This window comes from Cynocephalus volans, chromosome 14, assembly GCF_027409185.1.
Source record: "Cynocephalus volans isolate mCynVol1 chromosome 14, mCynVol1.pri, whole genome shotgun sequence".
Taxonomy (NCBI): domain Eukaryota; kingdom Metazoa; phylum Chordata; class Mammalia; order Dermoptera; family Cynocephalidae; genus Cynocephalus; species Cynocephalus volans.
The window spans coordinates 57744562-57759895 of NC_084473.1; the positions used below are offsets into that span (position 1 = coordinate 57744562).

At 38.9% G+C, this 15334-nt stretch overlaps 1 protein-coding gene across 1 annotated transcript; it reads left to right on the forward strand.

The window, feature by feature from the left end:
* Positions 1–13399: 13399 nt before the first annotated feature.
* Positions 13400–15080, forward strand: C14H2orf74 (chromosome 14 C2orf74 homolog). The gene is made up of 4 exons (XM_063077697.1): positions 13400–13494; positions 13729–13839; positions 13939–14118; positions 14909–15080. Exons 1-4 carry the CDS (start codon positions 13400–13402, stop codon positions 15078–15080), a joined length of 558 nt encoding a protein of 185 aa, XP_062933767.1.
* Positions 15081–15334: the final 254 nt, after the last annotated feature.

Here is a 15334-nt window from a genome sequence, read left to right on the forward strand (position 1 = left end):
TGGTGCTGGGATAACTGGATATCGATATGCAGGAGAATGAAACTAGATCCATACCTCTCACCGTATACTAAAATCAACTCAAAATGGATTAAGGATTTAAATATACACCCTGAGACAATAAAACTTCTTAAAGAAAACATAGGAGAAACACTTCAGGAAATAGGACTGGGCACAGACTTCATGAATACGACCCCAAAAGCACGGGCAACCAAAGGAAAAATAAACAAATGGGATTATATCAAACTAAAAAGCTTCTGCACAGCAAAAGAAACAATTAAAAGAGTTAAAAGACAACCAACAGAGTGGGAGAAAATATTTGCAAAATATACATCTGACAAAGGATTAATATCCAGAATATATAAGGAACTCAAACAACTTTACAAGAAGAAAACAAGCAACCCAATTAAAAAATGGGCAAAAGAGCTAAGTAGGCATTTCTCTAAGGAAGATATCCAAATGGCCAACAGACATATGAAAAAATGCTCAACATCACTCAGCATCCGGGAAATGCAAATCAAAACCACATTGAGATACCATCTAACCCCAGTTAGGATGGCTAAAATCCAAAAGACTGTGAACGATAAATGCTGGCGAGGCTGCGGAGAAAAAGGAACTCTCATACATTGTTGGTGGGACTGCAAAATGGTGCAGCCTCTATGGAAAATGGTATGGAGGTTCCTTAAACAATTGCAAATAGATCTACCATACGACCCAGCCATCCCACTGTTGGGAATATACCCAGAGGAATGGAAATCATCAAGTCGAAGGTATACCTGTTCCCCAATGTTCATCGCAGCACTCTTTACAATAGCCAAGAGTTGGAACCAGCCCAATTGCCCATCATCAGATGAGTGGATACGGAAAATGTGGTACATCTACACAATGGAATACTACTCAGCTATAAAAACGAATGAAATACTGCCATTTGCAACAACATGGATGGACCTTGAGAGAATTATATTAAGTGAAACAAGTCAGGCACAGAAAGAGAAATACCACATGTTCTCACTTATTGGAGGGAGCTAAAAATTAATATATAAATTCACACACACACATACACACACACACACAAACCGGGGTGGGGAAGAAGATATAACAACCACAATTATTTGAAGTTGATACAACAAGCAAACAGAAAGGACATTGTCGGGGGGGAGGGGGGGAGGGAGAAGGGAGGGAGGTTTTGGTGATGGGAAGCAATAATCAGCTACAATGTATATCGACAAAATAAAATTTAAAAAAAAAAAAAAAGTGGAAAAAAAAAAAAAAAAAAAAAAAACTAAATGGAATTTCTGGCTCTCAAAGGCAGATTTGTGTTTGCTGATAGGAATAAATGATAATTCTTAGACTGTCAAAAAAAAAAAAAAAAAAAAATAGAAAATAAAAAATAAATAAAAGACACAGACTGGCTGACTGGATCAAAAAGCAGGACCCAACTATATGCTGCCTACAAGAGACTCACCTCACCCATAAAGATTCACACAGACTAAGAGTGAAAGGATGGAAAAAGATTTACCATGCAAACAGAAAAGAAAAACGAGCTGGAGTGGCTATTCTTATATCTGACAAAATAGACTTTAAACTAAAAACCATAAAAAGAGACAATGAGGGACACTACTTAATGATAAAAGGACTGATCCATCAAGAAGACATAACAATCATAAATATGTACGCACCCAATGTTGGAGCAGCCAGATTTATAAAACAAACTCTATTAGACCTAAAGAAGGAAATAGACACTAATACCATAATAGCAGGGGACCTGAACACTCCACTGTCAATATTAGACAGATCATCTAGGCAAAGAATCAGTAGAGAAACACAAGATCTAAACAAGACTCTAGACCAATTGGAATTGGCAGATATCTACAGAACATTCCACCCAACAACCTCAGAATATTCATTCTTCTCATCAGCACATGGATCATTCTCCAGGATAGATCACATATTAGGTCACAAATCAAGTCTCAATAAATTCAAAAAAATTGGAATTATCCCATGTATCTTCTCAGACCACAATGGATTAAAACTAGAAATTAATAACAAACAAAACTCTGGAAACTATACAAACACATGGAAATTAAACAGCATTCTACTTAATGACATATGGGTCCAAGAAGAAATCAAGCAGGAAATCAAAAAGTTTATTGAAACTAATGAAAACAATGATACATCATACCAAAACCTGTGGGATACTGCAAAAGCAGTATTGAGGGGAAAATTTATTGCATTAAATGCTCACTTCAGAAGAATGGAAAGATGGCAAGTGAACAACCTAACACTTCACCTTAAAGAACTAGAAAAACAAGAACAATCCAATCCTAAAGTTAGCAGACGGAAAGAAATCATTAAGATCAGAGCAGAACTGAATGAAATTGAAAACCAAAAAACAATTCAAAAGATCAACGAATCAAAAAGTTGGTTTTTTGAAAAGATAAATAAAATTGACAAACCATTAGCATGGCTAACAAAAAAAATAAGAGAGAAGACTCAAATAACAAAAATTAGAAATGAAAAAGGCGATATTACAACTGATTCATCTGAAATACAAGGAATCATTCGAGACTACTACAAACAACTATACGCCAACAAATTTGAAAATCTGGAGGAAATGGATAAATTTCTGGACACACACAAGCTCCCAAAACTGAACCGTGAAGACGTAGAAAATCTGAACAGACCAATAACAATAAAGGAGATTGAAGCTGTTATCAGAAGGCTCCCAACAAAGAAAAGCCCAGGACCAGATGGATTCACAGCAGAATTTTACCAAACATTCAAAGAGGAATTGACACCGATTCTTTACAAACTATTCCAAAAGATTGAAACGGACGCAAATCTCCCAAACTCATTCTATGAAGCAAACATCATCCTGATACCAAAACCAGGTAAAGATATAACCAAAAAAGAAAACTGCAGGCCGATATCCTTGATGAATATAGATGCAAAAATCCTCACTAAAATACTAGCAAACAGAATACAGCAACACATACGAAAAATTATTCATCACGATCAAGTGGGATTCATCCCAGGGATGCAAGGTTGGTTCAACATACGCAAATCAATAAATGTGATACACCATATTAATAAACTCAAACACAAGGACCATATGATCATCTCTATAGATGCTGAAAAAGCATTTGATAAAGTTCAGCACTCATTCATGACAAAGACCCTCTATAAGTTAGGTATAGAGGGAAAGTATCTCAACATAATTAAAGCCATATATGACAAACCCACTGCCAATATCATCCTGAATGGGGAAAAGCTGAAAGCTTTTCCTTTAAGAACAGGCACTAGACAAGGATGCCCACTCTCACCACTCCTATTCAACATAGTGTTGGAAGTACTAGCCAGAGCAATCAGAGAAGAGAAGGAAATAAAGGGCATCCAGATTGGAAAAGATGAAGTCAAACTGTCCCTGTTTGCAGATGACATGATCCTATATATCGAACAGCCTAAAACCTCTACAAAAAAACTGTTGGAATTGATAAATGATTTCAGCACAGTAGCAGGATACAAAATCAACACACAAAAATCAGTAGCATTTCTTTTCTCCAATAGTGAACATGCAGAAGGAGAAATCAAGAAAGCCTGCCCATTTACAATAGCCACCAAAAAAATAAAATACTTAGGAATTGAGTTAACCAAGGAGGTGAAAAATCTCTATAATGAGAACTACAAACCACTGCTGAGAGAAATTAGAGAGGATACAAGAAGATGGAAAGATATTCCATGCTCTTGGATTGGAAGAATCAACATAGTGAAAATGTCCATACTACCCAAAGTGATATACAAATTCAATGCAATCCCCATCAAAATTCCAAAGACATTTTTCTCAGAAATGGAAAAAACTATTCAGACATTTATATGGAACAATAAAAGACCACGAATAGCCAAAGCAATGCTCAGCAAAAAAAATAAAGCTGGAGGCATAACACTACCTGACTTTAAGCTATACTACAAAGCTATAATAACCAAAACAGTATGGTACTGGCATAAAAACAGACACACTGACCAATGGAATAGAATAGAGAATCCAGAAATCAACCCACACACTTACTGCCATCTGATCTTTGACAAAGGCACCAAGCCTATTCACTGGGGAAGGGACTGCCTCTTCAGCAAGTGGTGCTGGGATAACTGGATATCGATATGCAGGAGAATGAAACTAGATCCATACCTCTCACCGTATACTAAAATCAACTCAAAATGGATTAAGGATTTAAATATACACCCTGAGACAATAAAACTTCTTAAAGAAAACATAGGAGAAACACTTCAGGAAATAGGACTGGGCACAGACTTCATGAATACGACCCCAAAAGCACGGGCAACCAAAGGAAAAATAAACAAATGGGATTATATCAAACTAAAAAGCTTCTGCACAGCAAAAGAAACAATTAAAAGAGTTAAAAGACAACCAACAGAGTGGGAGAAAATATTTGCAAAATATACATCTGACAAAGGATTAATATCCAGAATATATAAGGAACTCAAACAACTTTACAAGAAGAAAACAAGCAACCCAATTAAAAAATGGGCAAAAGAGCTAAGTAGGCATTTCTCTAAGGAAGATATCCAAATGGCCAACAGACATATGAAAAAATGCTCAACATCACTCAGCATCCGGGAAATGCAAATCAAAACCACATTGAGATACCATCTAACCCCAGTTAGGATGGCTAAAATCCAAAGGACTATGAACGATAAATGCTGGCGAGGCTGCGGAGAAAAAGGAACTCTCATACATTGTTGGTGGGACTGCAAAATGGTGCAGCCTCTATGGAAAATGGTATGGAGGTTCCTTAAACAATTGCAAATAGATCTACCATACGACCCAGCCATCCCACTGTTGGGAATATACCCAGAGGAATGGAAATCATCAAGTCGAAGGTATACCTGTTCCCCAATGTTCATCGCAGCACTCTTTACAATAGCCAAGAGTTGGAACCAGCCCAGATGTCCATCATCAGAGGAGTGGATACGGAAAATGTGGTACATCTACACAATGGAATACTACTCAGCTATAAAAACGAATGAAATACTGCCATTTGCAACAACATGGATGGACCTTGAGAGAATTATATTAAGTGAAACAAGTCAGGCACAGAAAGAGAAATACCACATGTTCTCACTTATTGGAGGAAGCTAAAAATTAATATATAAATTCACACACACACATACACACACACACACACAAACCGGGGGGGGGGAGGAAGAAGATATAACAACCACAATTATTTGAAGTTGATACAACAAGCAAACAGAAAGGACATTGTTGGGGGGGAGGGGGGGAGGGAGAAGGGAGGGAGGTTTTGGTGATGGGGAGCATTAATCAGCTACAATGTATATCGACAAAATAAAATTAAAAAAAAAAAATATATAGAAATTGAGAGTAAATACCTAGAGCCTTTTTAACAACAATTTTGCATTGCTGTGAATACAAGTATATGATCACTTTTATTGCATCTTACTAAGGTGTTGGTCCTTAGCGGATTGGGGGAAAAAAATAAAAACCTGCTTCTTAGCACAGATAAAGGAGTCTCCCCTAGATAATTCCTAGTACCCTTTTCAGAAAATATCTAGATCAAAGGCTATGAGTAGAGGGTTGAGGAAAAAGATTAAAAACCTAAACAGATTAAAATATATAAAAGCCATAATAGTACAAATGATTAGAAGTGATGTTTAGAAAGAAACAAAAGCAAAACGTTTCCAAATAGAACAAAACAATTAAAAAGGAAAACAAACTCCACTGTTACCAACTTGTTACGGTTGGGTGGACAGCTGGAGTGGGTCTGGCTTCACCTCTAAAGCAGCACCCCGGCAGAAACAATGTTCTCAGCCTGGAAGGCTTGAGCTTCCAAAATAAAACACAAAAGAAGCCCCCATCTCCTTGATAATGGTTCCCAGTGCTTGTCATGGGATGTGAGTTGTTACAGGAGTGGGGATGGGGCAGGGGCTTGAGGAAGAGGCAATGTGCACAAGGCTCAGCCTATACACGGGTACTTTCAAAGGTTCGTGGAAATATTTGCACTATCTTTTCATTCTATTTTCCATGAACCTTCTGAAGTACCCCTGTACAAACCCCGGAGGAAACTTGCTCCTTTGAGGTGGGCAGGAATGGCCCGTTGCCTCTTTCCTGGGTTGGAATCACAAGATCAGGAAATCTCCCAGGAAATGATGAACTGGGTCAGCTTTAATACATTCCCCAGACATCTCAGAGAGGTGTGGAATCAGAGACCCATCTTTCAAAGTCCTTGGAATCTGATCCTCACTAATGCTGTAGCACAAGGTCAAGGCAGAAGATACCCATATGTGGCGAGAGGATTCTCCTTTGCATGGAGTCCAGATAGGTCCTTCACAAACCAAAAGGGAATAGGACCCCTGGAAGATGGCTCAGTGGTGGCTGAATCCTCCACTCCTCATTCTTCCATCCTCGTGAAGCCTGGAGCAGAGCACAGGACAAAACAACTTTAAAATATACCCTGGCATGGGTGTGTGTGTGGGTGTTGTGGCTAGTGTGATCAAAGCCAGGAATGTATTTACCCTGTTCTGGGTGGTTATAATGTAATATTAATAGTGCTCTGTTTCTGACACTTTCTCTCTCAAAGACATTTCAATCCCAGATGAATAGATATTAGGTTTAAGGGTTTGCCAAATCTTTTGCAGTGAGTTTGCAGGCTCTTCTGAACCGTGGCATGTGGGGATTAGTTCCTGTTTCCTTACTTGGAGAAGTGCTGTCTTGTGGTCAGCACCTGCCAAGGCAGTGTTTCCTGTTGTACAGCCCAGTGTTACTCTTTCCATGAGACACTGTAGGGTAATGAATGGATTGCCTAAAAACCTTGTCAAGCTGTAATGACTTTCAGAGGTTTTCAGATGCCTTCTTCATGAAAAGGTTAACAGTATCATAAAATGAAGGCTTTTCAACAAAACAACCTTTCTCTTCTGTGGAAATCATCCTGAAATGTTAGCAATTTATCATGGTGTTTAATATTTTTTTATTTCTTCCTCTAGTAAAAAGTGAAGGTTTTAGCCACTAATGTAGAAGAAAAAGACCATTTCAATCCAATTGCCCTGATAAATATCACAGCTCATTATTGATGAGTTTCAGAAACTTCCATTTAGTTTTCTAAAACCTGAAATAAGACCTCTAAGCAGCCCACTAGCCGAGATATGGAAAAGGGCTGCACTAATCTGATGAAAGAGAAAAAGCACCCATTTCATTTCACCTGTCTTTGCAGCTGGAGGGAACCTATCAAGTAAGGTCAGCACATGGTAGATAGGTGCCGTGCCTCTGTGTCAGGGGCTCAGAAAGGGAGGCGGTATGATGTTTGTTACAACACTGTGTTGGTCAGGAATCTTGGGTTGCAGGAGACATAAATCCCACGCAAACCAGAGTGAATCAAAAAGGAAAGGCATTGGCTCACACAGCTGAAAGTCCAGCTTCCAGTCCATGCTGTAAATCAAGGCTTTAGGCATGGTTAGATCAATCAGAGTCATTTGTAATTTGTCTCTCTCCATACTCTCAAGCCTGCTTTCTTCTGTGCTGATAGTTTCGGCAAATGTCTTGACACTGAAACTAATTGAGCTGATTTAGATCACATGTTAACCCCTGAACTGTGGTGTGGACTGTCTTGATCAAACAGGCCTGCATCCTATGGCCACCCTGGTTTCCAAATTCAGGCAGCTGTGACTGTCCTCTGAATATCCTCACCTCATCCAAGTTGTTCAGGGATCATGTTTTCATGAGAGGATTCCACCACATCACATAGATCAAGGCCTTAGAGAGGTGGTTGGAGATTCACAATATCTCTATGTGTTAGTTATTTTATCTTTCCAGTGCCTGCTATGTACCTGGCCGCCTCGTTCCACAAATAATTTTTTTAAATGGTAATAAAATACACATAACATAAAATTTACCATTTTAAGCACTTTTGCCACCATCAGATCACTATTCATTTTCCAGAACTTTTTCATCATTTCAAACTGTAACTCTACCATTAACTCTCCACCTCCTTCTCCCCCAACACCTGTTAATCACTATTCTACTTTCCATGTCTGTAAATTTGACTTTTCCAAGTACCTCATATAAATGAAATCATATAATATGTGCCCTTTTGTGTCTGGCTTACTTTACTTAGCAAAATGTCTTCAAGGATCATCCATGTTGTAGCATGTTTCAGAATTTCATTCCTTTTTAAGGCTAAATAGTATTCCACTGTATTGTAAACTACATTTTATCTATTCATCCATCAGTGGATGCTTGGCTTGTTTCTGCCTTTTGGCTATTGTGAATTATCCTGCTATAAGTATGGGCATACAAATATCTGCTCAAGTTCCTGCTTTCAGTTCTTTTCTGTATATACCCAGAAGTGGAATTGATACATCGTGTGGTAATTCTGTGTTTAATTTTTTGTTGAATACAGTTTTCCACTGCAACTTCACCGTTTTACATTCCCACCAGCAATGCACAGGCGTTCCAATTTCTTCAAATCATCACCAACATCTGTAGTTTTCTTTTTCTCTTCTTTATGATAACCCCCCTAATGAGTGTGAGGTGGTATCACATTGTGGTTTTGATTTGTGCTTCCCTAATGATTAATGATGTTGAGCACTTTTTTATGTGCTTGTTGGTCATTTGTATATCTTCTTTGCAGAAATGTCTATTGAAATTCTTTGTCCACTTTTTAAATTGTGTTTTGTTGTTTTTGTTGAGTTGTAGGAGTTCTTTATATTTTCTGAATATTAGTTCATTATCAGATATGTGATTTGAGAATATATTCTCACCATTGAGTATGATGTTGGCTGTGGGGATATCATACATGGCCTTTATTATGTTGAGGTAGTTTACTTCTGTTCCTCATTTGTTGAGTGGTTTTATCGTGTAAGGGTGTTAAATTCTGTCTCATGCTTTTTCTGTACCAGTTGAGATGATCATGTTTGTTGTTGTTGTTGTTGTTATTGTTTTAACCTTCATTTTGTCAATGTAGTATATAACATTGGTTTATTTTTGTATGTTGAACCATCCTTGCATTCTGGGAGTGAATCCCATTTGGTCATGACTACCAATGATTTGGTAATCATTTTAATACACTGCTGAATTCAGTCTGCTTTGCTAGTACTTTGTTGAGGATTTTTGCATCAATATTTATAAAGAATATTGGTCTTTAGTTTTCTTTTCTTTTAGTGTCTTTGGCTTTTTGGTATCATAGTAATGCTAGCCTCATAGAATGATTAGGAAGTGTTCTCTCTTCATTTTTTTGGAAGAGTTAAAGATTAGTGTTAGTTTTTTATATGTTTGGTAGAATTCCCAAGTGAAACCATCTGGTCCAGAGCTTTTCTTTGTTGGGAGGCTTTTGATTATTTATTCAATCGCATTATAGGTCTATTCAGATTTTCTATTTCTTTGTGATTTAGTCTTAGTAAGTTTTGTGCTTCCAGGAATTTTTTCATTTTATCTACGTTATCCAATTATTTGGCATACAATTGTTCATAGTACTTTTAAAATCCTTTTTTATTTCTGTGGAATTGGTAGTAATGTCCCCCCTGCAAATAATTTATGAGCAAACATCTGTGTACCAGACATAATGTATGAGGCCCTGGAGACCCATCTCTGCGTAAGACCTCATGATCATACAGAGCTTACAGTTCAGTGCATTTAAAATATGATTTAGAGACCAAAATTGGTTAACCTTCCACTTTTCAGAATTATCTTAACTATACACATAAATCTAAGATACTGATTCTCCATGCCACAATCAGTGAAAGCCTTTATAATGCAGTCCTATCAACTTACACATGTTGCTACTACTGTATCCCTGTCACACTTCTCTGGTCTCAGAAAGTGCGTGGTAAACAATCTCGGAGACAGGACCAACTAGTAGCAGTGCACTTTAGTCCAGCACTACACTTTCCACAACATACAAATTCAGGCATGGGTATGGGGCCCTTTTTTCCTTTTTTATCAGGTATAAATATCCACACAGCAGGTGATGACGTGCATTCAGCACATAGCTTGATGGGTTTTTACATATGTACATACAGATACTCCTTGTAGTATTGAAGTAGTGGATTGAATTATAAAACTCATTGAAGCTTGAATTTTGTCCCCCAAGTTTTATGTATTAGAAACTTAGCCCCCACTGTGACAGTTAAGAGGGTGGGAAATCCTGTTATGGAAATTGTAAGGTGGAACTTTGAAGAGGTGATTGGATTGTAGGACCATGCCATAGTGAATGGATTAAAAATGGTCAGGGGTGTGGTTCTGAGGGCTTTAAAAGAAGAGGAGAGTCTTTCTCTCTCTCTGCTTCCACCATCTTACAATGTAAGATCCCTGGGTCACTGTCACCACCACCAGATGAACTTTGGACTTCCCAACCCCAGAAAGTGTAAGCAATAAGTTTTGTTTTTCTTTATAAATCACCCAATTTCAAGTATTTTGTTATAAGCAACAAGAACAGACTAATACACTCCTCAACTTACAAAGGGGTTACACATCCAGAGAAACCCATCATAAGTTGAAAATATCCTAAGTCGAAAGTGCATTTCATACTCCGAACCCACCAAACGTCATAGCTTAGCCTAACCTACCTTAAACATGCTCAGAATACTTTCGTTAGCCTACAGTTGGACAAAACCATCTAACAGAAAGCCTATTTTATAATAAAGTGTTGAATATCTCATGTAATTTATTGAATATACTACACTGTAGAGTAATATATCAGTTGTTTACCCTCATGATCACATGGCTGACTGGGAGCTGTGCTCGCTTCCTGCATTAGTCCATTTCTGTTGCTTATAACAAAATACATGGAACTGATATTTTACAAAGAAAACGAAATTTATTGCTTGCAGTTTCAGATAATAGGAAGTCTAAAGTCCAAGGAACACATCTGGTGAGGGTCTTCTTTGGTGGTGGCTTTACAGCAACGCAGGGGTCTCACATGGCAGAGCAGAGAGAAAGAGAGCTCCTCATGTGCTCGCCTTTTAAAGCCCTCAAAACCATGCCCACAACCACCATTAAACCGTCAACTTGATCACCTCTTCAAGACCCCACCTTTCAATTACCATAATAAGATTTCCCACCCTCAACAGTTACAGTAGGGATTAAGTTTTGGAGGGACATTCAACCCAAGGCACTGCCATTACCCAGCATCATAAGAGAGTATTATACCCACATATCACTAGCCTGGCAAAAGATCAAAATTTGAAATTTGAGGTATGGTTTCTACTGAATGTATATCACTTTCACATGATTATAAAGTTGAAAAATCGTAAGTTGAACCATCATATGTTGGGGACTGTCTGTACCTTCATACCCACCAGTAGATCAATGTAAAATTCTGTCATGCACCACATAATGACATTTCACTTAACGATGGACCACATGTATGATGGTGGTCAGAGCCATATGCTATCCCACATAGCCTAAGTGTACAGTAGGCCATACCATCTAGGTTTGTGCAAGTACACTCTATGATGTTCTCACAACGATGAAATCACCTAAGGGAGCATTTCTCAGAACATATCCCAGTCATTAAGTGCTGCATGACTGTATTTCCAACTTCCAGAAAAAGCCTTTATTTGTACATGATCTATGAGCAGATTTGAACTCTTAAAGCCTGATTCTGGAAGCAGTGTTGAGTAAGGAGCATGAGACAGGTTCTGAATCTTCATCTGAGAGACCTGGCTGGAAAAATCATCCAGGAATTCTGCTAAGTCTACCAGGAGTGGCACAGACATTCCTATATCCTGCAAAATCAGCCTCAGCCTGAGCCCTCCAGCAAATTCTACTTGTGTTTACACACATATCACACACACACACACACACACACACACACACACACACACACACACACACACCCCTATTCACTCAACATTTATGAAATATGCAGGTCCTGTACAGGTGTAGATGGAACATCCAAAGAAAAAGAAGCTTAAGTCTCTCTGCCCTTCTGGAGGGGAGCTAGTGTTGCTGCAGCCCGAAGACCCCCTGCTATGGTTTGACTGTGTTGCCTGTCAAATTCATGTGGTGGAAACTTAATCCCCAATGCAACGGTGGTGGGAGGTGGGACCTTTTGTTAGGTGTTTAAATTAGGAGGGCTCCCCGCTCATAAATGTTTTAATGCCACTGTAAAAGGGGCTTATGGGAGTGCGTTTGCTCTCTTTTGCTTTTCTGCCATGGGAGCATATAGCATTCCTTCCCTACAGATGACCAGCTTCCAAGGCACCATCTTTGAAGCAGAGATATGGGGCCCTGATGCACTGGTGTCTTGGTCTTGAACTTCCCAGCCTCCAGAACTATGAGAAATGAATTTTTGTTCTTTAAAAAGTACCCAGTCTGTGGTATGCTGTTATAGCAGCACGGAATGGACCGAGACACCCCTCAAGGCTCATCTCTGACTTCTTTAGATGTGGTTGGCAGCAGCTGCCATATTCTTTGGTACTTTCCTTCTCTTTTCAAAACATTCTAGCTCTACCCTCTCCCTCCCTGTCATGGGTACCACTTATTCTTACCTGAAGTTAGGTTGGGACTGGACATCATCTTCACTCTGATCATATTGTCCTATTCCTGCTTCCTCAGCCATGGCCTTTGGAGCTGCCAGTTTTCATGTGTGTGCAGGAAGTAAGTCCAGTGAAGCAAGGTTAGAAGGATATGGGCTATTTAGCCTGGAGAGAACACCATTATGAGGTAAGTTCATTCCTGACCTCGGGACTGTAGAGAGGGATACTATAAGAAGGAAGTAGACCGATTGTTCATGGTCTGTGAAAGAAGCAATCAAAGAAACAGGCTCAGTTTAGTAGAGGAAAGACAGTGTTTGGAGAGCAGGAAGAAAATCCTTCTCCAAAGAATGGTCGAGATAGTGCCCTATGGCCTCCACCCCAGACCTCTCTGAGGAGAATACAGACAAATGACATCCCAGAGGAGAGTTTAGTGGTTCTCCTGTCTCCAGGTGATGGGCTGGGCTGGGCTGGTGCTCTGGTCTCTCTAACTCAGGGGTTCCATGATTCTATGATGTCACCAAGGAGAGAAGAATGGAGAGCAGGGTTCGGCTCCAACTGCTCCACTTCCTCTCTCCTCTGGACTCTGATAGTCTTGTGGGTAAGGGGAGGTAAGCTGAGTGATCACACGTGTCCCAGCTCAGTCTTCCCTCTGGTCACCTCAGCCCCACCACATTGATGGAGAGAAATTAGCCAGTGTGAGTCAACTCAGCCAAAACAAGCAGAGAGTCTTCTATGAAGCTGAATTGATCAAAAGAACAACAATGAAAACTGCCTTTTATTCTTCTGTTTCTAGAAAACTTAAAGAACAAGAGAACTGCATTCAAACTGAGCTGGAAAGGAATATTTGGACAATCTGTGATTGTGAGAGGGGATGAATCCTCTAGATAACCCTATGAGCTTTGAATCCACAACAATCAGTTTCTTCGTCATCTTTCTAATTTTCTTCATTTGCATCTTCCTTTTACTGGTGGTTTTTTTATATAAATGGTATAAATCCATGCTGATAAATTGGGATCAGATTTCAAGTCACACTAGCAAATGTATCTAGAAATAATATAAGACAATTTAAAATAGGACAAGTAATAGTGCCATAGTTATCTACTTTTTCAATTTCGGAGTTTTAGAAATGCTAATTGTCTGTTTAACAGGGAAGTTCCTATGCCACATCTTAAAATCAGGGCCATTCTTCTTTTTCTGAATTTTTTGCTTGTTTGTTTTCAGTTTCCAAGGCAAGAAAAAGGAGACAGAAAAAGCTCTTTGTACAGATGCTGACGGAGGTGCAGATTGTTCAGTTGCTAATGTGGAGATGAACAACTTAGGAGACAGAGAGAAGTATGTCTCGATCTCAGGATGTGGTAGAAAGTTGTTTCTGTGTGTGATAATTGTGACTGAGATGCAGGGTTTTTAAAACGCTGCTGATTGATTTTCCAGAGTCCTAACACAAATCACGAACTTGGATGCACCAGTGAGGCCTGGCATTCTTGTCCAAAGACGGAGTAAGGAAGTGGTGGCCACATCCTTAGAAAACAATGAGAACATGGGGGCAGAAGAGGACAAAACAGAAGAGAAGCAAGAGCCTGCGGATGATGGAGAAACGGGTCAACAGGTGATGTGCTCTTTTACTCTCAAGGAGTAGTATGGAATTTAGGTTTAATTGAAAAGATCAGTTATTCAACTAGGTATAATAAGGGATGGTGTAGCCTGTAACTGGAGTAAGTCCAGTGTCCACAGTCATTTAAACCATTCTTCTTAGTCTACCAATGCATGTTGTTAAACCGATTGCATATGCCAAGCCTCAAAATTTTATCATTATTTATTCTTACATTTGTGTTTTTCTTAATAATTCCCCTTTATTTTGTTTTTCTCAGAATCCTAAGATCTCACAGCTGTAAGAGACCTTGGAGATCACCTAGGGTTCCAGCCCTCTCATGTTTCAAAGAAAATGAGATGGATTTTTCACTTCTCCACTGTGGCTGAGCTTAGGACCAGACCTCGTGTCCCTGCTCTAGTTCCAGGCTCCTTCTACAACAGCACACAAACATTGCCAGGGCCTTCCTGAGCTGCATGTCTGGGGCTCCCTAATAAGAACAACTCACATGCCCACCCACCCCACATGATTATGCCCAATGCAAGACAGAATGGTGATCAGGGTGGCTCTAGGATTTGACCACTTCATAGAATAACGTGCCACCAAATGTTATTTAAATATGTCAATGTATGCTTTCATAATCATAGAAAATGAAAGTGCGATCATGATGGATTATCATTGCTTTCCTATATCATTTAGAAATACTTTTTTTGTTTCTTATTAACAATGTACATATAACCATATTTTTAAAAGCAGGGCTTGTTCCATTCATAAATTGATCATTTATGCTGTTCATCCCATTCTCTTGCAGAGTACCAGTTTGCAGAAAACAACCAAACCTCTCAGTAGAACTGCTTCAGCTATTGAAAGCCAAAAAAGAGCTTTAAAAGGAGTGACATTTTCTAGGGAGGTAATTGTTGTGGATCTTGGGAATGAATACCGTAAACCTCGAAGCTATACTCGAGAACATAAAGAGAGAAAATGAAGCTCAAAAAAGTCTGTGAAAGAAATGTAACCTTTGACTAACAATGAAATGCCTGAGGGTACAAAATCATGTTCAAACAGTGAAATAATGGAGAATTAAGCAAATACACAGATAGTGGTTTACCTTTGTGCAGAAAGAAGTTGGCCATGTGCAAAATTCTGTAAGTAAAATACTCAGAGCTTGAATACAGGTTTTTAAAAACTCAGATCTGAGTTCAAGATATTGATTATATTAAGTGTTCTTAAAACTCTGTC